This window comes from Molossus molossus, unplaced genomic scaffold, assembly GCF_014108415.1.
Source record: "Molossus molossus isolate mMolMol1 unplaced genomic scaffold, mMolMol1.p scaffold_m16_p_10, whole genome shotgun sequence".
NCBI lineage: Eukaryota > Metazoa > Chordata > Mammalia > Chiroptera > Molossidae > Molossus > Molossus molossus.
In genome coordinates, this window is record NW_023425345.1 from 69,468,067 (window position 1) to 69,495,922 (window position 27,856).

At 36.3% G+C, this 27,856-nt stretch overlaps 1 protein-coding gene and 1 pseudogene across 14 annotated transcripts in view; both read right to left on the minus strand.

The window, feature by feature from the left end:
- The window catches only part of USP15 (ubiquitin specific peptidase 15), a 118,936-nt gene extending 92,971 nt beyond the window's left edge, over positions 1–25,965 (minus strand). For 6 of the 14 annotated variants that reach the window (XR_004958317.1, XM_036251853.1, XM_036251856.1 and 3 more), the window contains exons 1-3: positions 25,824–25,963; positions 5,615–5,742; positions 2,354–2,484 (exon numbers count right to left, since the gene is read on the minus strand). Coding sequence is in view for 13 of the 14 variants with exons in the window: in XM_036251853.1 (XP_036107746.1) it covers positions 2,354–2,484; positions 5,615–5,742; positions 25,824–25,912 (348 nt within the window). In the remaining variant the exon portion in view is untranslated. Of the gene's footprint in view, positions 1–405; positions 452–2,353; positions 2,485–5,614; positions 5,743–17,554; positions 17,622–18,981; positions 19,121–22,177; positions 22,201–22,793; positions 22,877–25,823 lie in introns of those variants that run through there. The other 8 variants (XM_036251866.1, XM_036251864.1, XM_036251865.1 and 5 more) reach the window with 6 other exon arrangements.
- On the minus strand, positions 9,986–11,106 carry LOC118623990 (annotated as a pseudogene).
- Positions 25,966–27,856: the final 1,891 nt, after the last annotated feature.

Here is a 27,856-nt window from a genome sequence, read left to right on the forward strand (position 1 = left end):
AAGTTAGAACTACCTGTATGTTTGTAAACTAATCTCTGAATCAACATATTTTACTAGTCACACAGACCAACCGTGGACCAGTGTGGGAGGTTACACTCCAGTGTGAACATCATGTTGTAGTGATTACTGGGGAGCATCTATGAGGCTGGCTACCATAGTCCCACCCTCTGGCCCCCAGTAAGTCACAGTGCCTCCCCTTAAGATGCAAAATACACCCAGCCCTTGCAAAGACTCCCACTAGTCTCATCCCATTATAACAGCAACTCAAATTCCAAAAACTTGTTGTCTATCACTAATCCAGGTGTAGATGAGGATCCCTGGATGTAGTTCCGTAAGCATCTGGAGTCTAGTTCCCCTTGATCTATAGGCCTATGAACTAAGTTACAAGTCTTCTGTCCCACATACACCGAGAATAAAATGAGGCATGTAGAAGATAATCTTTTAGATATTCCTATAAAAAAGAGGGAAAAGAAGAGGTACAAAGGGGTCAATGGCCTATAGAATTTCTGAAATCCACCTGAAATGAAGTTCTTTTTCTAGGCAGTTTTACAACTAGTCTATCCTTCAAATGGTCAAAACACTCAATTCTCCAGCAATACAGATAAAACAATAGACCTTTTTATACATATAAGGCTACCATTCCTAAAAGAGAGAAATCCTAATTTTGAAATGACTGTAAGAAAAAGCTGAGTGAAATTAAAGAACTATACTAAACTAAATCAATGGCACATTCACATTCTACTTAGAAAACAAGATTCAATTCTAACCTAAACCATAAGTATACAAATACAAATAAAAGTAGTTAATACAGGAATTTTTTAGTATCTGGGCTAAATAAATCCAAATATGGTTTGGTCTACTAGAAGTTTATACCCTTGTGTTAACATAATTCATCTTTTTAATTGTTTCCATGTAGGAAAAAAACAAAACCCAAATAATTAGGCTTAGAGATCCTGGTTCTCTGCCCAATTTTCATACCACTCCCCTCCTCACCAAAATACACTATCAAATACTTATAATGTGGGCCAGATCTATTTTAAGCATTTGGTATTCTTTTACTATGGAATGACTTTATAGTTCCAAAAACTAAAGAAAATTGGTCATTTTTAATTCTTCTAGACTATAATTGTAAAAGTTTAAAATGAGGACTAAGAAAGATGAATATCTGCATTTTCAGGTTTAAAAAATTATGTTGTAATATATTTTTCAAGTTTCAGTTTCTTATTTTCTAATTGTTTTTATCAAAAAAGCAGTGATGCCCAGCCACTGTGGCTTAGTGCTTGAGCGCTGACTCATGGACCAAGAGGTCACCAGTTCGATTCCTGGTCAGGGCATGAGCCTGAGTTGCGAGCTGGATCCCTAGTAGGGGGCGTGCAGGAGACAGCCGATTGATGGATCTCTCTTACATCGATGTTTCTATCTCTGTTTCCCTTCCTCTCTCTCTAAAAAATCAATAAAACATATATATATTTTTTATAAAGCAATGCTGTACAATGGTTAAGAAAACAGTCAGGCTCCTTTAGTTTGTAAACTGATGTGACTTTCTAAAAGGTCCTGAACCTCTCTACTTCTGTTCTCATTTCCTCATCTATAAAAGGGAGATGATAATACCTCATAGGATTTTCTGTGAGGATAATTTAATTAATAATGTATAATAGTCCCCTTGTCCACAGGGAATACATTCCAGAAACCCCAGTACATGCCTAAAACCACAAATAGTATTGAACCTATATATACTATGTTTTTTCCTTTACATATACATACCTATGATAAAGTTTATTTATAATTCACACACACTAAGAGATTAATAATAACCATAAAATAGAACTCATTAACAATATACTGAAATAAATGTTATGTGAATGTGATTTCTCTCTCTCTCTCTCTCCAATCTGATGACTGAGAGAGTTCCTAAATGAGCAACGGGCAGGTAGCAGATAGATACAACATGGATATGTTGGACAAATGGATGATTTACATTCCAGGCAGAAAGGAGTGAGATTGTGTGAGATTTCAGCATACTATGTAGAATGGCATGCAATTTAAAACTTATGAACTCTTTAATTCTGAAATTTTTCTATTTAATATTTTTGGATCATAGTTAACTGCAGGTAAATGAAACCATTTAAAGCAAAACTGCAAATAAGGAGGGACTCCTTTTATGTGCTTGCAACAGTGGCTGGTATATAGTAAACCCACTAAATAAGTTAGCTGTTATTACATACTGCACAGTAACATTTTAATAGTCTTTATCTCAAAGATGATTGACAAGGCTTCACAAATCATTGAATTAACAATAAAATGTGAACTGTTCAAGAAAAACATTTTTTAATCAGTTATTTTTAATATGTACCTTTCGTGCTATTGGTTCCTGACCTTCCATCAATGTGTACCAGCTGACAAGTTTATTCCAGCCCTCAGTTGGCAATAGTATGTAATCCAATTCATCAATAAGATGCTCCTTAAGTGATTGTGCATCACCATCTGCAAAAATAAAAACAAATTCAATACATAAAAAGAAACAATAGTACACGCCTCTAAATACTCTGGTTGTATACACCACAAATTACTTAAAACTCATGAACACTACTAATTCATTATTTAAATAAGTTTTGAAGAAAGCTCTAAAGAGGTTCACATCTAAACCTAAATATTCCAAAATAAATGTTCCTTCAAAAAGTTCCAATGTTTAGCATTAGGCAAGCAACAATATTTAAAAACATAATTTTTCTTTTATTAGGCTCTTAAAAATATAATAAGGTAAAAGTATTAGCCAAGGGACCTCAAAACAGAGTGTTTCCCCAATATTTTGAGTATCAGAGGTCCACCTCATGGTAATAGTGGTTATTCTAGCATTAGTTGATGAAGGAAACTCAAAAACATAACAATATGCTTTCATAATGACTCCAAAGAACATGGGGCTGAAAACCACAAAGGAAATCACAAAAGAGCACCCTGTGAACCAATTCATTATTACAGAAGGCCCATAATCTAGACTCCTCCCAGAGCTAAAGTGGAAGTAGTTTTTCAGATGTGGTTCTAATTCTATGGTTCACTTTCAAAATTCTGTTTAAACTAAAAATTTAATACAGGGCAGGCCAGAGATCTTGAATTATACGTATAACACAGTCCTAATCTGAGATTCATTTATTATTATCTGGTCTTTTACTTTAAATTCCAAAGTGCAGACACAGAAATAGTTTACGAAGTTATACACAACATAAAGAGGAGATTCTCACTCTGAGCCAGTCTTAAATGATCAAACATGGGAAACCAAATTGATCTTGGTAGCATTTCAATAATAAGAACATACTACTGTTATTAGATATAAAAATATAAATAAAGCAAGAAGCAGGGAAAATGCTGAAAGGATTTAGATAAAGTTATTTAGCCTAGCTGGTGTGGTTCAGTGGTTGAGTGTCAACCCATGCACCAAGAGGTCCCCAGTTTGATTCCCAGTCAGGGCACATGCCCAGGTTTTAGGTGCTATCCCCAGTGGGGGACATGTAGGAGTCAGCCAACTGATGTTCTCTCTCATCAATGTTTCTCTCTCTCTCTCCTTCGCCCTTCCTCTAAAAATCAATAATGAAAAAAAATTTTTTTTAAAGTAAAAGTGATTTATTTTATCTAAGATCAATTCATGGTGTCAGAGAATCATACTAAACTTTGAGAAAATATGTTTCATATAGAGAAGAAATGGGAAATCTCTAAATTTTATTATATGGACTTCAATGGTAGATGTAAATGAAATATTAATTTTTAAGCTCAGTTTTTAAAAACCTTACTTGTAATTGTTAAATTGTTGATGAAAACTGACCATTTGCAACACATTTTCAGAACATTCTGAAGGTGAAAAAAACAAACAAAAACAAAAACAAACCCCATGTATGGATAATGTACTATCAATCCCCAAAGCAATCCTATAAAATAAGTATCTTCATTTAGATTCAAAAATATATTCAGGGGAATTAACTTGCCCAAGATATCCATACAGAAAATTGCAGGTAACAGTAAAATATGTTTTTATAGAAAACCCTATTATCTCCATTGATTTTCTATTACTATGAAGTAAATATCTCCATTTTTATTAGTAAATAGATTTAGATATTGATTAACTTGCCCAAGATCACAAAAACAGTTATAGAGACTAGATTCAAACACAAATCCTTTTTTTTACTCCAATATCCATTTTAACTATATAACAAAAGGCCTTAAAGAAAACTTAGGAAAAAAAGTTTAAAATTAAGACTTTTATGCTTTTCTACAATTATTCAAGAGTTTGAGTAAATGATTTTATAGTTATTTGTATATCGTAGACAAAATAAAGTAATTATTTTTAAGGGGGAAAACACCCCTAAGCTGAACGCAGAATAGCTGATATCTGTTACTTTTGTGTTTATTGATATGTAATTGATATACAATAAATTGCATATATTTAAAATGTACAGTTTGATAAGTTCTGACATATCAATACCAGTGTGAAACCATAACCATTACCAAAATGATGAACATATTCATCATCTGAGGTTTCCTCATAGCCTTTTGTAATCTCTCCTTCCTGTCCATCCAAGTCCACCGTCCTACTGCCAAAAAACCAGTTATCTGTGTTTTGTAACTACAGACTATTTTGCCTGTTCTAGGATTTTATATGAAAATTGTGTCTGATTTCTGTTACTATTGGCAAATCTGCATTTTCTACAATCTTAGATAAAAATAGTATGTTTATCTAAGATTTTGTGTGGCATCATTTATGCTGCATAATTATCTTGAGATCCATTCATGTTTTTTTGTATCAATAGTTCATTCCTTTTAATTGCTTATCCATTAGGCTGTTGATGGGCATTTGGGGTTGTTTCCAATTTTCTCTATTACAAATAACACTGCGATAAACATTTGTGTACAAATTTTATATGGATATATACTTTCATTTTTCTTGGGTGAATGCCTAGGAGTGGAATTGCTGGTTCCTATGGTAAATATACTTAGCGTTTTAGGAAATTGCCAGATTATTTCATTACCATAAACAGTGTATGAAAGTTCTACTTGCTCCACATCCCTGTCAACACTTGGTATGGAGTCTGTCTTTTTAAATTTTAATCATTTTAATACATGTATAATGGTACCTCATTGTGGTTGTAATCTTTGTTTCTTTAATAACTAATGATGTTGGGTATCTTTGCATGTACTTTTTGAAAACTTTTACGGTGAAGCATCTGTTCAAAAGTTTGCCCACATTTTCCTCTGGGCTTTATTAATGCAAAGATCCAAGAATGTAAACATATACCAACTTAAATAAAAATGTCTGTATCCATTAACGCAAAATAATATATAACACAACATTCCCCCAAATAGTAAGATTGTGCTTTCTAACTTACATTCTTCATTTTAAGGTTTAAATAATAATAAACCTTTATTATATCATAAAAGAAAAACAAAATGTCATGATACAGACTAATTTTGACAGAATAATCTGAATTCATTACACCAAATTACAATACAAAGAAATTTCCAATTTATGAATTTATTTACATTACCATTTTCTATATTCCATATATTGACTATAACATATCGAAATGAACACAGTTACAACTTGAATGAAAGAAGAAAATAATACCTTTGAGAAGTCCAGAGTTATCAATGGGTCCAGGATATACATTTTGATCTCCCATCTGGTATTTGTCCCAACTGTCAAAACCAACATATTTTTTCCACTGTTTGAACCATCGACTATCAACTAGGTACCTAAAAAAGAAAAACCGGTAAAGGAAAATCTGGAACTATAGGAATAGTACAGAAACTATTTTTTGATACAGTAAAGCCTCAATTTTGTGAACCTGAATTTAACGAGCTACACATTTAACGGACGAAATTTCCAGTCCATATATTATATGTGAAAATTAACACATTAATTTTAAAATGCTTTTAAACAAGATTTGCTTATCATTAAATTAATAGGTTATTTTTTTGTTTTTTATTCACTGTTATTTTATTTATTTATTATTATTATTATTATTATTTTTTATCCTCACCCGAGGACATTTTTCCATTTTTTGTTCAGATAGAGCGGGAGGGAGAGAGAGAAACATCGATGTGAAGGGACACATCGGGTGGCTGCCACCCGCACGACCAACCAGGGCCGGGGACAAACTGCAACCGAGGTACATGCCCTTAGCGGGAACTGAACCTGGGTCTCTCTGTACCGCAGGCCGACACTCCAACCGCTGAGCCAAACCGGCCAGGGCTATTCACTGTTATTTTAAATAAATTTTAGCAAATAGGTCATATGTTGGAAAAAAACACTGCAGTAATTTCGCCAATATAAATAAATATTACATATCTACAACTATAATCTATGTATTTAAATCCAAGAGTCACTGCTTATAAACAATGTTCAGCAAATGACGAGCACGTGATCACTGCACCAAGGGGGGTAAACTGGTTCTGTTGTCAGGTGGTGTGACTTTCAGCAGCAGTTAAATGCATGCCAGCCAATGTTCGATGTAGGCTAAACCATGCCCCAGCCTTGTGCATACTCACAGTGACAGGTGAATGCACCCATTTACTAGACAAATTCAGTATAAATTTAAAATTACTGTAATACATATAGTAAACTTTTCTTTGAAATTAAACTTTTTATACATCTTAATTTTAATTACACAAACATGTCTACATAAGTAAAAAACAGGTAAACTAATTTGTCAATTTTTTAACATTTGGAAAACCTACATTATATAATGGACTTTTGGCCTTAAATGGACACCTTTTTGCAATTTAACAAGCTATGCAGATATTTCATTTGCTTTCTTTGCAAAAAATTGTCATATTAAGTGGCCTTTCCCCTATTTCATTCATTTTCATTGCTATCATTGTTCCAATTTCAAAATTAATTATTTTAATCCTGATATTTTTTGGGGGAAGTTCCCCCAGCAGTTTGTTTATGTTGCAAATTGTCTGAAGTATCTTTGGCCATTTTTATATGTATTTTTATATATTTAGTTTTATTAATCTTCACTCGAGGATTTTTTTTTTTTAGAGTAGAAGGGACAGAGGGAGAGACACATCGATTGGTTACCTCCCACACGACCCGGACAGGGCTGGGATTGAACCTGCAACCCTTGACTGGGAATTGAACCTTAGACCCTTCAGTCTGTGGGCCACATGCTAACCACTGAGACAAACTGATCAGGGCTCTTCCACGTGAATTTTAGAAACAGTTTATCAAGATTCACACACACACAAAAAAAAATTTAAGATTTTGATTAGAATTGTGTTGAATTTATAGATTAATAGTAATATTATAATTTAAAATGTCATTTATAAAACTTACTTTAAAGCTGTTAGTGGAATACTCTGAAAACTCTGTTTATATTTATTTAAAAGAAATTTCTAAATGATGGGGCTTTATCTCCCAAAGTAATTAATAAATTCTTCACAGTTATAGTAGAGGTTTGCACAGGGCAGTGTTCATCCGCTGCCATACATGGTATTATTGTAAGAGGAGATTCTCCCATCTGAGAAATACTAGCTGTTTTCAACACTACCCTCAACTGCAAAGGGGCATCATAATTATATTACAGACCACCTATATTTTATACAATTTTCTGGTAAGGAAATATGAGGGAAGTAGAAAAAATAGGAGCATCTATTACAGAAATAACGTACAGTCTTCTTAGGTTTATCCACAAAAGACAATATTAGATAAGTAGACAAATAAAAAATTTATTTGAAGACATTTACATAGATTTGTTATACTGTAAAAACTCTATTCTTGATCTATGAAATCTGCCAAAATCCCAACTTGATCTGACAAAAGTATAGAACAGAATCAATAGCTCACCAAGACTACAAATGAATGAACCAGGACCTGAATTTATACATTCTCAACAGCACTCTTAATCCTTGGTATGCTTTTAGGGTCCAGATAAACCCAATTTTAGCTTCTGAGTTTATTTTTTGAATAGTTATAACTATTTGTGAAGATTGATATTTAATGACTTTTATTCTTCACAAATAGTCATAACTATGATTTTAGGATAAAAGCTAAATTCTTAACATTGCCTAATAGGCTTTTTAAAAAAGTTATAATCATTTAATAAAGCCATAATAATTAAAATTATGTTATTTTAATAAAATAATCAACATACAAGACAAAACTTAGTCTAGTAGCAGGGCCGAAGAATACATAATAATTGAATATATGATAAAGAAGTTGTTATAAATTAAGGTGTCATATTATCAAATGGTTAGAGAAATTGGCTATTTGAGAGTTAATTCTGGCTGGATGAACCAGTTTCTTAAAGTTAATATATTAATAATCATATAAGTATATTTCTATGAATAACCATTTGTTGAGCACTTAAGCTGTGTACCAGGCACTGTACCAAAGGATTTACTTTTGTTATCTCATTTAATTCTGACAACTTCTTTGAAGTAGGAACTACTACCATATATATATATTTTTTTTTTAAAATTTTTTTTATTGATTTCAGAGAGAGAAAAAGAGGGAGAAAATGATAGAAACATCGACGAGAGATAACAATGACTGGCCATCTCCTGCATGTCCCCTACTGGGGATCTGGCCCACAACCTGGGCATGTACCCTGACCAGGAATCGAACCGGTGACCTCTTGGTGCATGGGTTGACGCTCAACCATGGAGCCACACTGGCAGGGATGTATGTATTTTTTTTATTTGACCTGCTTCTCCCTACCTTTCTAGCCTCAGCTGGTACAATTTATCTTTGTGCTGAGATCTAGCTACAAGAGCCTTCTTTCTGTTCTGGACACAGAAATTTCTGCCTCATAGCTCCTTCTGCCTAGAATATTCTCCTATTGCTCTCCACATCCAGTTAACAATCATCTTCTAGATAACCCAAATGTCACTTTCTTGGGGAATCCTTCTATAAGCCTCTCCCTGTTTCCTCTCAATTTGAAAAAAATCTCAGATGACCAGATATCAAGACATTTATTAAATTATAGAAATTATTTAAAAAAACAACTAACATTTGAGTTTTATTCTTGGGCCAGGTACATACTTCTAAGCACTTTACTATATTGGCTCATTTACTCTATCCAACGAGGTAGGCACTATTTTAAAATTTCATAGGCACATAGAAATTAACTCACTCAAGGTTACAAAGCAAATGCCAGGCCTGTGATTAAGAAAATTCAATACTGGCATAGAGAGAAGCAAAAAGACCAATAAAAAAGCACAAAGAAACAAGAACCAAACTCATATATGTGAAAATATAATGTATGTCAAAAGCATCATTACGAATTAATGGGGAAAGATCTGGCTATGTATTATGGGAAAAACTAGAGATCTGCCTCCCAATAGCTTTTCTCTCTTTTTTGTCCACCAGCATATAAAAAGGGCCATTTATTTCCTCCTTTCTTCCCAAACCACCTCCCATCTCCTGTACTTTTTCCTCCTCTATGTACTCCCATTTTTCTGACTTAACTTTGCAGTCAATTGTCCTTCTTCAACCCTCACTTACTCTTCAACCTGGCAGGATAGGTCTTCCTACCCCAATGAGCCCTTAAAAAGGTTCTCATAAAGTCATCAATGACCACCCTAACAAATCCAAAGGACTCATAATTTTTATATCTTATCAATCCTTTAAAAAAAGTGATTCCATGCCCTGGCCAGTTTGGCTCAGCAGTTAGAGAACTAACCTGTGGACCAAAGAGTCCCGGGTTCAATTCAGACCAAGGGCATGTACCTTGATTGCAGTTCGTCCCCAGTCCCAGGTGGGGTCGTGCGGGTGCCAACCAATAGATGTGTCTCTCTCACATCGATGTTTCTCTCTCTCTCTCTCTCTCTCTCTCTCTGTCTCTCTCTCTTCCTCTCTCCCTCCCGCTCTATCTGAAGATAAATGGAAAAATATCCTCTGGTGAGGATTAAAATAAATATATAAAAAAGCGATTCCACTTTTCTTGAGGGGAGAAATACTTCTCTCCTGTTTTTTTTTTTAAACTTTCTCTTTCTCTGTTTAAATGTTAGTATTCCACAGAACTGTTCTCTAATTTCTTCTTCTCTTACTGTCTATACTCTCATACCAATGATTCCAAAATCTGTATCCCTGGGCCAGTCCCCACGTTCTAGAACCATATTTCCAATTACTACTAGCCCATATCAACTTTGATTTTTCAAACGTTTCAACCTTGAGGCATCAATCATCTTCAGACCATCAAATGTACTTACCCTCTAGTATTCCTTTAATAAATGACATCATCAGTAATTTAACTTCCCAAGCCAGAAACCAGAAATATTATCCTATATTCCTCCTTTACCCCATTATATCTAGTAACCAAATCTGTCTCTCTCCTTTCATTCTCAGAAACGTAGTTTTGTACTTCCTCTTCCCCATCATTTTTAGTGGTACAGATTACTGTAATAGCTGCCCAACTTGTCTCTTCATTTTACGTTTGCTTGCTTTTAATTCATCCTCCATTCTGCTGCCACATTACATTATTATTTTTCAATCACAAGTTACCAACAGCACTTTATTTTTACTTTTCAGCATCCTGTTCTGCAGCTTTCTTGGCTCTTTTTGCATGGATGCCATAGAGCCAGGCACTGGAACGAGCCATGAGAAGACTGGCAAACGCCTTGAAGTCCTTCTCCTCTGTGACACCCTGGCTTTCTCCTCCTTGTACAGATATTCATATGGACATGACTGGTCCTGTCAGCTGGGTGGCCAACTTGAGTCCTTCAGCAGAAGAGTATGAGCCTGAAGCAGTATTCTTTCAGCCACTGCACACTGGCCTGCAGAGACTCAATGGACTTGTTCTGCCTCCCCGGAACCACTGAGATCCCAATGGCCGGGGACACCCTTTTGTAGATGCCAACCACCCCTACTTAACTCCTCAAGCTGAAGCCCTTGCCACTAGCACTTTGGTGTGGTACCTCACTGTGAGACATCTCATGGGCTGGATAGATTAGGGTTAGGGGACAAAGGTACAGTGCGATGCACCATGCTTTGGCTTGCTGGGCCTTGTGTTTGCGGGTCTTGCACACAGGATGGCTCAACCATGAGACAACATGCCGCTGCCAGTCCTTGTGAAAGTGGGGCTTTAGGATCATGCCATTTCAGCTGGGCACCATGGTTGCTGCCCAAGGGCCTTCTCCAAAGGAGAAAGGCCACATTTTAAAAACAATATGATGTCACTGTTCTGCTTAAATTAAAATTCTAATAGTATATAATAAAGAATGCTGTATATATATATCTATAAAGTTTTTTGTATAGAGTGTTTTAACATTAATTTAGTTTATCATTAGAGTAACTTTTTTCCTCTTTTGCTGATGGGGAAACCAAAGCTCAGAGTTTATGTGACTTACCAAGGTCACCCAACACTACTAAGTTTGCAGCTTTCAGTTTGTACTCTAGTTTTTATATTCTAAAGTTTAATGCTCTTTCCATTGTATTAAACTTGACTTTAAATTCCATTTATTTAACGAAGACCTAGAGATGTAACAGATGCTTGGTAAAATCACACATCATTATTTCCCACTTTATAAAACAGTAAGGGTTCTCTTCATAAAGTGTAGTAGCACAAAAATACCAGGTTATCACCAAGTTAAAAATAAGAATGGAAATACTTATTTAAAAGGCATAGTCCAGCAATTTTTACCCACTTTACTTATGTAAAAAATAAGTATTTTCAAAGTGGACACTCTTTGGTAAATGCTAGATCTTTGCCTATCAGGAACTTAGTAGTGAAGCCTGTGCATTCATTTACATTATGCCTATATGAGAATCATGTTTTCGTATCAATTAATACTGCATGAAAAAATAAACACTATCTTTCTTTTAAGAGGTTTTCTCGAGCCTGGCCGGTGTGGCTCAGTGGTTGAGTGTTAACCCATGCACCAAAAGGTTGCTGGTTTGATTCCTGATCAGGGCACATGCCCAGGTTGCGGGCCAGATCCCCAGTGAGGGACATGCAGGAGGCGGCCAATCATGGTTATCTCTCATCGATGTTTCTATTTCTCTCTCCCTCTCCCTTCCTCTCTCTCTCTAAAATCAATAAAGAAAAAAAATTTTTTTAAAAAGGAAAAAGGTTTGCTCGAGTTGTGGTAAACACTAAATTGTGGCTGAATTTCTTCACATTCAATCTCAACTTTTATTTTTGATTATAAATTTTCTTACCTGTTGAAATCAGACTTGAAAATACAAATTTTAAATTAACTGCAGAAAAGTACTAGACCAAAATTCTTTTCCTGACATTACCTGCTGTGAGGTCTTAGGAAAGTTACTCAGCACTAAAACCTTTAGATTGTATATATTAGAAATGGAAATTCATTTATTCAAACAATATTTATTGCAGGTCTAATATGCTATTCCATATGAATAGGTGGTTATCAAATAGTCAAGGTCCCTAAGTTCATGGAATTCGGGGTCCTGTGGAGAGCAATGGTATGTAATTAAGATATGGATATGTAGTAAAATATCCTGCTGTGAAGGAAAAGTACAAGGATCTATGCACCAGAGGTCACTGGTTCAATTCCCAGGCAAGGCGCATGCTCAGGCTGTGGGCCCGATCCTCAATGGGGGCCATGCAGGAAGCGGTCAATTAATGTACTCTCTTATGTTTTTATTTCTCTCCCCTCTCCCTTCCTCTCTCTAAAACCAATAAGGAAAAAAAAAAAAAAGAAAGCATAAAAAAGGGCCCCTATGCAAAATAGTCTCTTTGAGAAAGTACCATTTTGGCATATGAATAGACGTTATTTCAGGAAGAGAAAAAAAAAATGGTATCTAGACTAAAGGAACAGCATGTGTTAGGGTCAGAGCAACTTTGGGAGTTGGATATGTTGAAGGAACTTACTAAATGAGGTTTGAGTTTCAAACAAAGTGAGAAATGCTAGATAAGGCTGGAGACATGGTCTGGGGCCAGACTACGTATTGCCTTTAAGATAATGATAAAGATTTTATCTTAAATGCAATGAAAAGCCATTGAAAGATTTTTTAGAAGGAAAGAGATATGATCTGATTTACATTTCATGAAGACCACTGGGAATATTTCACAAGACTGTTGGAAGGATCAAATACATGTGAAATGATTAATAAATCAAAAACGTACATAAAGTTATGTTACGAGTACTTTAAAAGGTCTAAATTGTATGGTGCTATATATCCTGAAGGCATCAAGAAAGACAATTTGTATTGTGGTCTGTACAGAATGATTTTCAATGTCTCCAGAGAGGCTAGGCCAATATTAGTATAACAAATAAATCTGAGTTAATTTTAACACAGTCCTCAAATGCAGAAAAGCTATATAAAAAGGCCAGCTTTTGGTATGTATTTTTGGCAGTGGGGAAGATAGGAGAATTTCAAAAGTTGTTTCATGTTTTTCTATATATTAGAAGCAAATTTAGGAAAGCTACATAGGAACTAATAATGATTCAGAAATAGTCCTAGATATAAAGAGGTTTAAAAGTAGTACAGGGAAATGAGTAAATCCTAATAGCAGGATTAACGAAAGCACAGTGCTAGTGAATGTAAACACATTGTTCCTTTTTAATTAGTTTATGTTCATGCTGACAACTTTCAGGTAAGAAGTTCCTAATGCTTAATTGCCTAATATTGACATAAAAATAACATTGTGGTTATTTTAGTTTTAGTTTATTTTTTATTGTTGGTAGTATTACAGATGTCCCCCATTTCTCCACCTTTGCTCACCTCCACCCAGCCCCACTCCCACCCCCACCCCAAGACTTCACCACACTATTGTCTGTGCCCATGGGCAAGTATTCTGGTTAATTTCTTCCTGTCCCCACTAACTCCCCTCCCTTCTGAGACTTGTCAGTCTGTTCCACGCATCCAAGCCTCTGGACCTATTCTGTTCATCAGTTTACTTTATTCATTGGATTCCACATGTAAGCGAGATCATGTGATATTTGTCTTTCTCTGACTGGCTTATTCCACTTAGCATAATCTCTAGGTCCATCCATGCTGTCGAAAAGGGTAGGAGATCCTTCTTTTTCATAGCTGCATAGTATTCACTGTGTAAATGTACCACAGCTGTTTTATTCACGCATCTACTAATGGGCACTTGGGCTGTTTTCAGATCTTGGCTATATACAGGTGCATATATTATGTCTGATTGGTGTTTCAGGATTCTTAGGATATGTTCTCAGAAGTGGGATCACTGGGTCAAAAGGCAATTCAATTTTTAATTTTTTGAGGAAACCCTCCACTGTTTTCTATAATGGGTGCACCAGTCTGCATTCCTACCAGCAGTGTACTAGGGTTCCTTTTCTCCACATCATTGCCAGCAGTTATTGACTATTGATGGTAGCCATTTTGGCAGGTGTGACATGTTAACTCACTGTAGTTTTAATTTGAATCTCTGTGATGATTAGTGACGTTGAGCATTTTTTCATGTCTACTGGCCATCTGTATGTGCTCTTTGGAGAAGTGTCTATTGAGGTCCTTTGCCATTTTTAATTGGATGGTCTATCTTCCTTTTGTTGACTTGTATGAGTTCTTTATATAGCCCCTTATCAAATATATCATTGGCAAATATGTTCTCTCATACAGTGGGTTCCCCTTTCATTTTGTTGGTTTCTTTTGCAGTGCAGAAGCTTTTTAGTTTGATGTGGTCTCATCTGTTTGTTTTTTTCTTTGTTTCTCTTGCCCTAGGAGATGTATCGGTGAAAATTCTGCTTATGTGAAATGTCTGAGAACATTATTTTTTTTAAATCCTACCTTTTTCTCTGCAAAGTAGGCATAAAGCACTCATTCTTTTACAACAAAAAAGATACACAAAAATATCAGCCTAATACAATGTATTACACTTAATTTCAGAACAATATGTATAAATACCTTGTGCAAAATTAACGGCATAAAAAATTCTGCATGTTAATTTGCTAATTCACTCTAAGATTAATTCTCTCATCTAATGAAATACTGTGTAGCCCTGGCCGGTTTGGCTCAGTGGTTAGAGCATCAGCCTGCGGTCCAGAGAGACCCAGGTTCAGTTCCCACTAAGGGCATGTACCTCGGTTGCAGTTTGTCCCCATTCCTAGTTAGGTCATGTGGGAGGTAGCCACTCAATGTGTCCCTTTCACGTCGATGTTTCTCTCTCTCTCTTCCTCTCTTTCCCTCCCACTCTATCTGAACAAAAAGTGAAAAAATGTCCCCGGGCGAGGATTAAAAAAAGAAATACTGTGTAAATTACATATGAGTAGCAATGGCATAAAACCATTTTTTAATAAAGGAGATATTGATAGTATCTTGTATTTTATCATATATTTCACTGAAATTTTTTTAAGTACCAGAGACTAAAATTCAGAACTTCATTGTTTCAGTAAAACTTAACCAAAGAAAATCTATGAAATTATTTTAAATGAACAATGGTTTGGTCAGTCATCCCTCTATATCTCAATATTTATTTATTTAATTTATTTTTAAAGTAATTTTTCTTTATTGATTTTAGAGAGAAAGGAAGGGCAAGGGAGAGAGATAGAGACATTGATGAGAGGAACATGGATTGGCCATTTCCTGCATGCCCCCACTGGGGACCAGGGCCACAACCTGGGCATGTGCCCTGACTGGTAATCAAACCGGCGACCTCTTGGTGCATGGGTTGATATTCAACCACTGAGCCACACCAGTTGAACTCTATCTTAATTTTTAGATTTCAAGCATTTCCAACTTATTTTCTGCTCTGTACATTAAATTCATCAGTTAGCAAGAACTTGTTTTATGACCTCTTTTTACAGCTGACCTAAGATACAAACAAGGAACTCAAGAAGGAGGCCAAGTAAGATTGTGAAAGTGCAAAGAAAATTGAAAGGGAGGGAATTTTGTAAATCATCTTTCGGATAACATATTTGTATCTGGAATATGTAAAGAAATCTTAAAACTAATAATACAAAGACAAATAACCAAATTTAAAAATGGGCAAAGAATCTAGACAGATATTTTTCCAAAGAATATATACAAATGGCCAATAAGCATTTATGAAAAGATGTGCAACATCACTAGCCATTAGGGAAATGCAATTCAAAACAGCACACCCACTAAGATGGCTAATAAAAAAGACAGATAATAACACGCTGACAAGGATGTGGAGAAATCCTTATACACTGGCAATGTAAAATGGTACAGCCATGTTGGAAAAGAGTCTATCAACTCTTCAAAAAAATAAACATAGGGACTCAACAATTCCACTCCTAAGTATATAACCAAGAGTAATGAAAACATGACTACACAAAAACTTGCACACAAATGTTCACAGCCAAAAAATGTAAACAATCCAAAGGTCCATCAACTGATAAAGGGATAAATTCCAATGTAGTCTGTACAATGAAATATTTGACAATAAAAAGAAATGAACTATTGATATACACTACAACATGGATGAACCTAAAAAACATTATGTTAAGTGAATGAAGAGAGACACAAAAATCATATGTTATTATATGATTCCAATTATATGAAATACTCAGAATAGGCAAAGCTATAGACTATAAAGTACATTAGTAACTGCTTAGACTAGAGCAGGGAGAGTTGGGGAGAAATTGTGGAACTCCTTTACAGATGATAAAAATTGACTGTGGTGATGGTTACATGACTCTGAATATACCCAAACCCAGTGAACTGTACATGTTAAGTGGGTGAATTGCACAATATGTAAATTATATCACAATAAAGCAGTTTATGTATATATATATATACTTTTTTTTTTAAAGGATGGGATTAGCCTTGGACGGTTTGGCTCAGCAGCTGGAGCGTCTGCCTGTGGTCCAGAGAGACCCGGGTTCGGTTCCCACTAAGGGCACGTACCTTGGTTGCAGTTTGTCCCCGGCCCTGGTTGGTCGTGCGGGTGGCAGCCACTCGATGTGTCCCTTTCACATCGATGTTTCTCTCTCTCTCCCTCCCACTCTATCTGAACAGAAAACGGAAAAATGTCCTCGGGTGAGGATGGAAAAAAAAAAAAAAAAAAAGGATGGGATTATTAGAGATGATTTTACAGAGATTGGTTTTGAGTTAGGTTTTGAAGTGAAAGTCAAGAATTAGTAAAATGTATTTGAAATAATACAAATGATGTATAAAGCCCTATAAGGTAGAAATAAGTAAATAATTTGCAGGAAATGAGACCACTATCTGTATCAAAGTAGAGCTACAATAGTTAGAAATGAAACTACTAAGACCAGAATGTTAAACCAAGGAGGCCCAGAAAACTCTATAGGTTCCTCATACGAATAACAGTTGAACCTGGTGTTTTACTAATGTAACAAAGCTGTCACTTTTTTATTGTAATACTTTCAAGTATTCATCACTCCGAAAGTTACTTCCATAATATGGATATGGCTCTATCACTCATAGGCAGGCAGTACAGCTAAAAATGCAGGCTTTGAGTTTACTGTCTAGGTTAGAATCTCTGTTCTACCACTGAGTGTATGAGCATGTGTACTGAACCCTGTACCCCAGTCTCTATAAAATGAGAATACTCACTTATTTCATACATGCAAAAAGCTCTTAACATGGTAAACAAGTGGTAACTACAGCCAAAACTATATGGTACATACGACTATTTAGCTATACCTCTCCTGAGAATCAAAAGGTTCTTCATCTTGAAATCCATTCAAATTTATGAATATATATTTTCCACCTATATCAAAGATAAATATCTTGATTAAACTGTTAAACTTTGTCAAGTTGTTAAAACATATTGTTAAAAAATATAAAGCAATATGAATTATTAGGTTTTTTTTTACCTCAATCACTTCACCCTTATCATTCCTAATCTTTTTGTTTACTAAAGAAACTTGATGCTCTTTTATTTATTTTTCTTTACTGATTTTTAGAGAGAGAGGAAGGGAGAGAGAGAGATAGAAAGATCGATGAGAGAGAACATCGATTGGCCACCTCCTGCATGCCCCTAACCAGGAACTGGGCCCACAACCTGGACATGTGCCCTGACCAAGAATCAAACCAGCGACCTCTTGGTGCATGGGTCGATGCTCAACCACTGAGCCACACCGGCTGGGCAACTTGATGCTCTTTTACTCAAATAATTAATTTTTTCTCTAATGCTCCCAGATTTTGATTTAACTGATTCTCTAAAACCTAGAATAGCCTTGACTCAGAGCTACTCTTGGACTTGATTGTTAGAGCCTTTGACTTCTTTCACAAAGGAAGTCCTTTCTATGGCTACTTCTGCTAAACAATTTTCCTTAACAGTAAGGAATTATCCACTAATACTTTGGTGTTCTAAAAGCTAAAAGGAAAGTGGAAGATTCTCGAATGTTTGCCCTCTTAGCTCCCCTCATAGAGAAGAAAAAGTAGTTACTACCATCCTTTTCTTTTTGGAGAGCTATAAGGACACCATTCAGAATCTCACTGATGGAAGCAGTAAAAGTGTTCTGGGCATAATAAAGAATACAGGTTAATCCTACAGAGGTTTTCTGCCTTATATTACAAGCTGACCTCTTTACTTCTTTCTGAGAAGCAATTTTTGACATTCTCTCAGATATTTCATTGTAATATGTATCTAAAACTGAGGTCACTTACTACTAGTCTTATTTTAGGTTTCTTTAGTAGTGACTTCTGTGTAAACTGGATAATAAACTGAAAGGAACAACATTCTCTTGTTTAAAGAACAGATGGAGAAATAATCTGGATAAATAACTTGAAAGGAATAAAAATAAGATAGAATATGAATTACGGCAATAACTGAGGAAATGAAAATAAAAGGCACAAACTGAACTAACATTACTGAAGGAAGAAAAAAATCTAGCAATTGATGAAAAATTCTACATGGGGACTAAGAAGAAATAGTTTAATAGTTTAAAGACAATAAAATACTATTTGAGTTAAATCTAAGCAGTGACAAGCTTGAAATATTTTTAATACTAAGAAGATATTACTATATCCAGTATTTTAAATCATTATAAACCATGTACTTAAAAACCTAAACCAGTTCTGAAAGTATCAAACATCTGTAAAATGAGGTAAATAAGAGCATTTACTTTTAAGGCTACATAGTATAAAGCATTTAGAATAGTGGCTGGCACAGAGTAAGCATTCAATAAATGTTCACTAGTGGTGGTATTATCACCTGCATACCACATGTAAACCTATTGATTTCGCTGAGTTCAGATTCCTTATCTAAAAGAAAGAAATATAAATACATATTTGATCTTTATTTTGAGGATCAAATCAGATAATGCATGTAAACACACTTTTCAGCCTTCCCCTTTTCTCCCTGCCAATATATCTAATGGTTTCAATTCACTTTTATAAAAATCATGGCTTATTAATAAAGTGATTCTCAAAATGAAGAAAAATCAGTGAATTTATGTAATAAAACGAATATATCTAATGACAGATAGAAAAACTGATTGCTCTACTAGCAGCAACGTTACTCAGAATGGCACTTGTCATGAGTGTTGAAAAGGTATTGAACATTTGTCTTAATTCAAATGTCTTTTACTTTAAAATTTATTAAAGAGTTATTTCTGGGGAAAAAAATCAGTTGTTAAACATGGAAGATAAAATACCATCATTCATATTTGCATTTTCTGGCTGGGCTATTCCTCTGGGTTCATAGTACAAAAAAGAGAGCCTATGTATTTGTGGCTTATTGTAAACTAGCACTCCCCCCCCCCCCCCCACTTTACTGATTTTAGAGAGAAAGGAAGTGAGAGGGAGAGAAAGATAGAAACATCAATGAGAGAGAACACCGACTGGCCACCTCCTGCATGCTTCCCACTGGGGATCGGGTCCACAACCTGGGCATATGTCCTGACCGGAAATTGAACCGGTGACCTCTTGGATCGATGCTCAACCACTGAGCCACACCAGCCGGACTAAACTAGCACTTTTAAAACATAGGCAAAGTGCTAAAACAAAATATCCTACAAGCCCTTGCTATCTGCTTGATATGTTATTTCTGTAAAACTATATGAGGAGGGATCACATGGCCCCTAATAAAAGTTTATAATTACTGATAAACAATTAAAATCCAAAATCTCAACAATAAATGATCCCAGTTTCTTTAGTTTAAATGCACATTTGATCAAAATAACATTTATTCTACATATTCAGTTAGCCACCTATTAATATTTAAACATATTTTATTCCCAGAAGCAAGATATTAAGATTGTCTACATATTCTGTTATACATAAACTGAAGATTCACAAGAGATGAGTGGGGGATAAAATGGTTAAACTGTGCTACTAAAATAAAATAGACTCCATTTAAAGAGAAAAAAATGTCAAAAATTTTTTCTTTTTAAAGTGAAACTACATTTAAATTTTTTTTTTTTTTATCCTCACCCAAAAACATTTTTTTCATTTTTTGTTCAGATAGAGTGGGAGGGAGAGAGAGGAAGAGAAAGAGAGAGAGAAACATTGATGTGAAAGGGACACATCGAGTGGCTGCCACCCGCATGACCCAACCAGGGCCGGGGACAAACTGCAACTGACGTACATGCCCTTAGAGAAACCGAACCCGGTCTCTATGGACCGCAGGCAGACATTCTAACCTCTGAGCCAAACCAACCAGGGCATGAAAGTACATTTTAAAATGTATCTTTCAAATAAGAGGCAGGGTAGTGCAGTGATCACAGGTCCTGAATTAAAGTCCTAAACTACTTGGGTTCAAATCTCAGATACATCACTGTGTGTACACCTCTCTGAGCCTAGGATTCCTATTTTGTCAAATATGAAGTATGGTACATTATTCACATTCTAGTGTCCTAGAATTGTGGTTCTAAGTAAATAAGTTAACATGAATAAGTACTTAAAAACAGTACACAGCACAGTGTTTTTAAATGTAGTATTATAGGTTATGGTCAGACAAACCAACTTTTTCTTACTATACTATGTGCAAGCAAGATTAATAGTTGTCACAAAACTATTTTGTAAAAATGACCATTTATTTAATACCTTACATGTGCTAATGGGAAATAGCATGATTTAGAGAAAATAAAGTCTGAATGTCATTATATATATATATAATATCACTGACTAAAGCTCTGGATCATCTTGGTCAAGCAGTATACATTAACCTTGGATTCACTAACAACTTAGAAGTGATTATAAATACATATGAAAAGGTTTAAATTAGGAAAAAATGCCTTTCTGGATTTTAGGCAACTGAAATGTGAACAATATGCTTTAATGTCACTATTTCTGTCCTAATTTTCATCAATTTACTAACACTAAAAAAGTTTTTCTTTCTGGTTTCATTTCCTGAAAATGATGTTACTTTAGCAATAAACACTTTGGCACAACTAAAATTAAGTTTAGCAGTAATAGTAATGTAAAAATTTTAGGAAATAAATACCAAATAGCTTGGAATTCATAGTGATGAGTAGTGTCCACTTACATTATTAACTGATGCAATTTAAGATTGTTTTCTGTTAGTGGAAATCAAAGTTGTACAAGCATAAGGGACCATATAAAATAAAGCCTCAGCCCTGGCCAGTTTGGCTCAGCGGTTAGAGCATCGGCCTGTGGTCCAGAGAGACCCAGGTTCGGTTCCCTCTGGGGGCACGTACCTTGGTTGCAGTTTGTCCCTGGCCCTGGTCGGTCGTGCGGATGTGTTCCTTTCGCATCGATGTTTCTCTCTCTCTCTCTGTTCCTGTCTCTCCCTCCCACTATACCTAAACAAAAAATGGAAAAATGTCCTCGGGTGAGGATAAAAAATAGATAAATAATAATAAAGCCTCAAAGAGTTCTAAGAGTAGGAATGAAAGGAAAGCTCTAAAACTGAAATCAATGTCTCCTATCAAAAAACCTCATTGATCTGATGGACTGTTCCTTGGCAATTTATTGAAACAGAAATATCATACACATTTTAAATGACTCTGAATATAAATTAAAGTTACTCTCCAAAATTACCTTAAACTTACTGAGTTACTAGGAATTATAAAAAATGACATGCAAAATTTATTTTGTAAAGTTAGTTATGTATGGTTACCATTGAACGTACTTGCACATAAAACTTAGTGGAAATAATTGGTAAAGAGTGACATTTAAAAAAATGGGGAAACAAAGCAGATTTTGGTGATTTGTAGTTATCTGCTTATTTACTCATAATAGGTCTGTTTTAAATGATATCTGCAAAGAAAGTATTCCATAACTCACAACCTGTCTTTGTAACTCATTTATTTAATTACCATCCCCTTAACAAGGTTCCTTCATTACTAACATACTTACTTGTAATGTATTTTAAACAAAATTTCCTTTTGTCTCATCAGGAAAAATCAACATGTATCTTTCATTAATCCTAAACTAAACAATTCTAGCTCCTTTATCCTTTTTCTATAGTTTCTAAATTCGAACACTAGAGTTCATGGTTTTCTGAATCTCTCCTTGGAGCTGAAACACAGATCAAGAAACAGCATTAAGAGACTATTGCTTTACTTCTTCTAGAGTAAATCTGTGTCTTTTCATACCTTCTAGAGTAAATCAGTGTTACTTTCATACTTTTTAAGAAGTATCAATTTTGACTTTTTGTCACTATAAAGTCTAGTACCAAGTAGACCATAAAATTTGTTCTTCCTCATCTCAGACATGTGTAACATATTTTCATCTCTGGAAAGTTAGTTTGCAGATAAAAATCATTCACTATTTACAAATAAACAAACTCTAGCATCTATGGAGAATCACATCTTTACTCCTGCCCAAGTATTAGTTTCCGGAGTACTACAGACAGTCCTTACCTGCAAAGTGCTCACAACCTACTTAATAAAATATTTTCATTTTAATACATGTGACTATAACATAAAATATCAGTATTAAACTTTCAAGAATAAACTTATGGCAAACCTACCATTTTTTCCTCAATAGTCCAAGCAGGCTTTCCAAGATGATTATATACATGTACTAAGACAATTTGCATATGGCCCATTTCAACTAAGGAAAATAACACAGAATTTACCCAAATACCCATAAGTGACTCATCCAAAAATTAAAAAGAAAACAAAAAACACACACATTAAAAAAAGAAATAACTTTTTAATGAGTTCCAAAAAGATAAGCCCAAGTAACAACTAAATTTTTAAATATCTTTACCAATTCTGTATTCGTGAATAATATCAACTTTATACTTATCAAATTATTTACCTTAAAACTCTAAATGAGCCTAGCCAGTGTGGCTCAGTGGTTGAGCATCGACCCATGCACCAAGAGGTCACCGGTTCAATTCCCAGTCAGGGAACATGTCCAGGCTATGGGCCTGATCACCAGTGGGGGGCACGCAGGAGGTGGCCAATGAATGTTCTCTCTCATTGATGTTTCTCTCTCTCTCCCTTTCTCCCTTCCTCTCTCTAAAATCAATAAAGAAAAAAAAATTAAAAAAAAACAAAAACAAAACTCTGAATGAAGCTTCTCTCTCCCTTTCTCCCTTCCTCTCTCTAAAATCAATAAAGAAAAAAAAAAAAAAAAAAACAAAAACAAAACTCTGAATGAAGCTTCTCTACCAGTTCTTTTTTCAATAGGTTTCACCTGCTAATTGGAAATAAACTACTCACATATAAACCAAACTGCTCTCTGCAATCCCCCCAGTACCATCTTGCTCCTGCACTTTTTTCCACTTAAAATATGTGGGGAAATCAAAGTGAGGATAAAAATGTTGTTGTTACCTAAATACCTGGTCTTTCAGTTTCCTTGTCTTTAAAAGGAAAAGCACTGAAATGACTCAAATTTATAGACTCTCTGTATTTACTCTTTAAAATAATCTACAGTAACTTTGTCAAAAAGCAAAATGTACTTTCATTTTAAAAATGAAACTTGCCCTGGACAGTTTGCTCAGCGGTTAGAACATCGGCCAGTGGACCAGAGATCCCCAGGTTTGGTTCCCACTAAAGGCATGTACCTCAGTTGCAGTTTGTCCCCGCCCTGGTTGGGGTTGTGTGGGTGGCAACCAGTCGATGTGTCTCTCTCTCTCTCTCTCTTCCCCCTCTCTCCCTCCCACTCTATCTGAAGATAAATGCAAAAAAAAAAAAATGTCCTAGGTGAGGATTAAAAATAATAATAATAATAAAATAAAAATAAAAATACCAAACTTTAAAAAGTTTAATACCCACAATATACATATTGCTCCTATCATCCTGTAGTGTCAACACCAGTTATTACTCAGTATAACAAAAACATAACATTAAAGAGCATAGCCACATAACTAATATCCATATTTTAACTTACAGATTAATTTTTATGAGGTGGTAATAAACTAGGTGAATTAAGAATTTTTAAGTGTTCTTTAACAAACAATAGGAAGCAAGGATTGATTTAGTCTTTAATAATTCACAGGCCAAGGTGTTTCATTAGTGTCCTAGGAAATGTCCAATTTCCCCACAGTAATAAACATCTCAGGAACACTCCAATATAAATAACCATTATTAAATTATATTTTTTGCTGTAATGCAACAAGTATATGTTTACACCCTTAGAGAATTTTATTATATAAATATAGTATACAGCCTAACAAAGTAGGAAAAAAGTACCAAGACTTAGATCAAAGTACTTAAATTCAAGTCCCAAATCTACCATCTACTAGCCTACTTGAAAATGATCCTACCACCTAGCATTTATAAGTGAATGTCCGTAATAAGAAGGTAACTAAAATTTAATGTTATCTGATAAATAGAAAATCACCTTTACAATATTTCACTGAATCCAGAAAAAACCCATATAATTAAATTATTACTGTCCGTTTCCATAGATGAAGATACTGAAGCACAATGATTTAAATTAACTTTCCACGAACTCATATTGCAAGTTAGGTGGTGGAACGATGACTTAATTCAGGTCTAAATCTTATGCTCCTTTCACCAAGCCATATTGAAATACATGAAAGAAACTAAAAAACCACAAAAAAACCCTGTAAATTATATACCACTGTTATGGTGGCAATGAGAAGTGAAAACAATTTTTATTATGATAAAGAGGCACATTATCCTTCCTAATAAACACACCACTTTCTGTTCATGTTTTACATTCACATATTTATGCTATTTACATTCATATATTTAAGTTATTTTGGATACAACAAGTATTAAAACTCCCTGCACCTCCTTCAGTATTTAAGGATATCCTTTGGTATTTTACAAGTTTGTATATTAGCAAGCGACTTAAGCCTGAAGTGCACTTATCTACTTTTTGCAGGCCTACGTTATGCTTCCTAGGGGAGGGAAGGGCTACACTTCTAAGAAACACTGCCGGTTTCTATCAAGCCTCTACTAAAGCACAAGACCACGTGGTAGCCCTCCCAAGCCTAAGGTTTCCCACTCCTCCTCTCCCTCTTCACAAGGAACTGGAAACTAAGGTTTCCTTCTCTTAAGTGGCGCCCTGACACATGCCACCTGTGTAGTACGAACCGCAAACATCCTGCAGCCTGCCTCCCGGAAGAACACAAGAATCTGAATAATAGGGAACTTGGATGGCGACAATGCCGGGAAAGGAAATGCCTGGGGAAGTAAAGCGGGCGAGCTGGTGATCGGCCGCGGTACCAGGACCTGTCAAACACGAAGAACTCACGCCGAACGACTGTAACCTATCATTCGGAAAGGCCCGAAGTGGGAGCGGCACCACGGGAGGAAGGAGGACGGGGAAAACTACACGAGCCATCGCTGCCGCTCCCCGCCAGCCTCTCAGGCTGCCCGGACAAGCCACGAACCCAGGCTTTCATCTCTGGTCCGATCTTTGACCCAACATTCCCGGAGCAGCCAAAATCCTTCTGTCCAGGGCGGCCGCTGCCGGACCTGCCCGCACCTGTCACCAGCGAAAGATACCAGCCTCCAGTTCCCGCCCAGTTCTCTACCATCCTCGAGCAACCACGGCCACCTCAACCCCCTTCCCTCACCAGGTGTCCCCTTTCCGGAGCGAGGTTTTAAGCAGCGTCGCGATGTCAGACCGCTGGATGTCCAGATCCGCCGCTCCGCCTTCCGCCATCTTCTTCCACTAGCGGTAGCGGAGACGGCAGCGACGGCGGCGGCACGCCCCAGAGCATTGTGGGAATGGCGTCCCGCGGCCCCTCCCAGTCGGCAGGTCGAAACCAAAAGAGACACGGGGGGGGGGGGGGCGCCTCCGTACAGGACTTGGCCCTGGAGGCGGAGTGCACTGCCGTGATCTGCTGCCCTCCACCGGCCCCCGCTCGTCCAGCATCTCGCCTCGGCCTCTTCCCCTGGGGACCTCCTGGTTTTAACTCTCCGCGGTGGGGCCTTGGTCCTGTCTCGCTGCAGCGGTGTCACTGCCCCGTCCGCTCCCGACTTCTGCCTTCTCCTGCCTCTTTGCCACAGGCGCCTGGGAACCCTTGTTTGCGCATTCACTCACGCTCGAGGGACGGGGAAGGGTGGGGACGGCTGCGACATGGCAGAAATGCTAACAGCTCCGGGACCGGCCGTGGTGTTGCCGGCCACAGAACCCAGCCCGGTGTGGCCCAAACAAAGAACAATCCGAAACCGAACGCTGGGCCGCAGTGCCCTTCCCGGGTCCTATTCCTGCTGTAGGTGGAGAGCTTTCCTCGCGCCGCCCAGGCAGCTGCGCTGCAGTGAAAACAGCTTCCCGTTCCTGGGCGAGCGCGGTGTGAGATAGGTGCCGAGTAATGCCGGGTACCAGAGGGGAAGAAGACGTGCAAGAAACCCTCTCACCTGGATGTCATAACATTTTGTCTGCCACATCTTCCTATGGTGTGTACGCCTGAAACAAGAAGACCAACTTTTATTTGAAGTCAATTGTGTTACAAATGGGGAAATCGAGTGTGTCAAAATCAGATGCTAAGGTCACAAAGTAGAGAGGCAAGCTTTAAACACAAGTTACAGACCCCACCTGCTATTTATCAACTAGAGCCTGAACTAAAATATAAACTGGGCTGCCCTGGGTCTATCTTTTTATTTTTTTTAACCTCCGTAAACCTGGTGGCTACCAGTGCTGCCTAACATATAAAAACCACCTAAATATTTGTTTAATAAATGAATTGTGGCAAAACTGTGTTTCCAAACATGAAGATATACAGAGATTTTCGTTTTCCTGCTTGTAATGTCTACACTAACTCATTTGGTGGGAATGTAGTAAAGGTGGGTGTAATTATACTAATGAGAAGTACTGAACCATTTCAAATTAAGGTATTATATATTGGCAATATGATTTGTGTCTATCATCATTATGATTGCTTATTTCCTTCATAATACTATTTTATATTATGTCATTCTTGCTTCAAGAGTCTGAAAACAGCTGCCCTCCACCAGGAAAACAGCTGCTATTTCTTGTATGATTTGACTTTTCTTTTGACAGATTAAAAAATTAGAATTTCTCTAACCATGATTACCATTAAAGGGTCACATTCCACCCAACCCTTATTTCCCAACCATCCTCTGAAAGAGGCAAGCAAATTTCCAAAGAGGGGCAACATGATATGAGAAGAATATTGGAGTCATGAACATGAATTCAAAACTCACCTCAGCCTCTAACTACAAAGTACTTAACTTTAAAATAAAATTTTATTTATTGACTGATTTTTGAGAGAAAGAGGAAGGTAGGATGGGGGAGAGAGAGAGAAACATTGATTTGTTGTTCCATTTAATGCATTTATTGGTTGCTGGTTCTATCCCTGTTTTTTTTTTGTTTTGTTTTTTTTTTTAAAATAAAGCTGAATGCAAGAAAGTACAAAAAATTCCAAGACAAGCTTTGCCTACTTCACAGCTTTGTTTGGTGCTGGTTACATGATCCTAAGGAAGAATCTGCCAGAATCAGCACATCCCCTGTAAGAACAATGATTGATGGCCTAGCTATCTATTTCTCAATTCTTCCTAACTTTGGTCTTCAGAAACCACTGTTTTTTTTCTATCTTGTGCTTCTTCTACACTTATTCCTCTGATAACTCCCTCAACCCCCCTC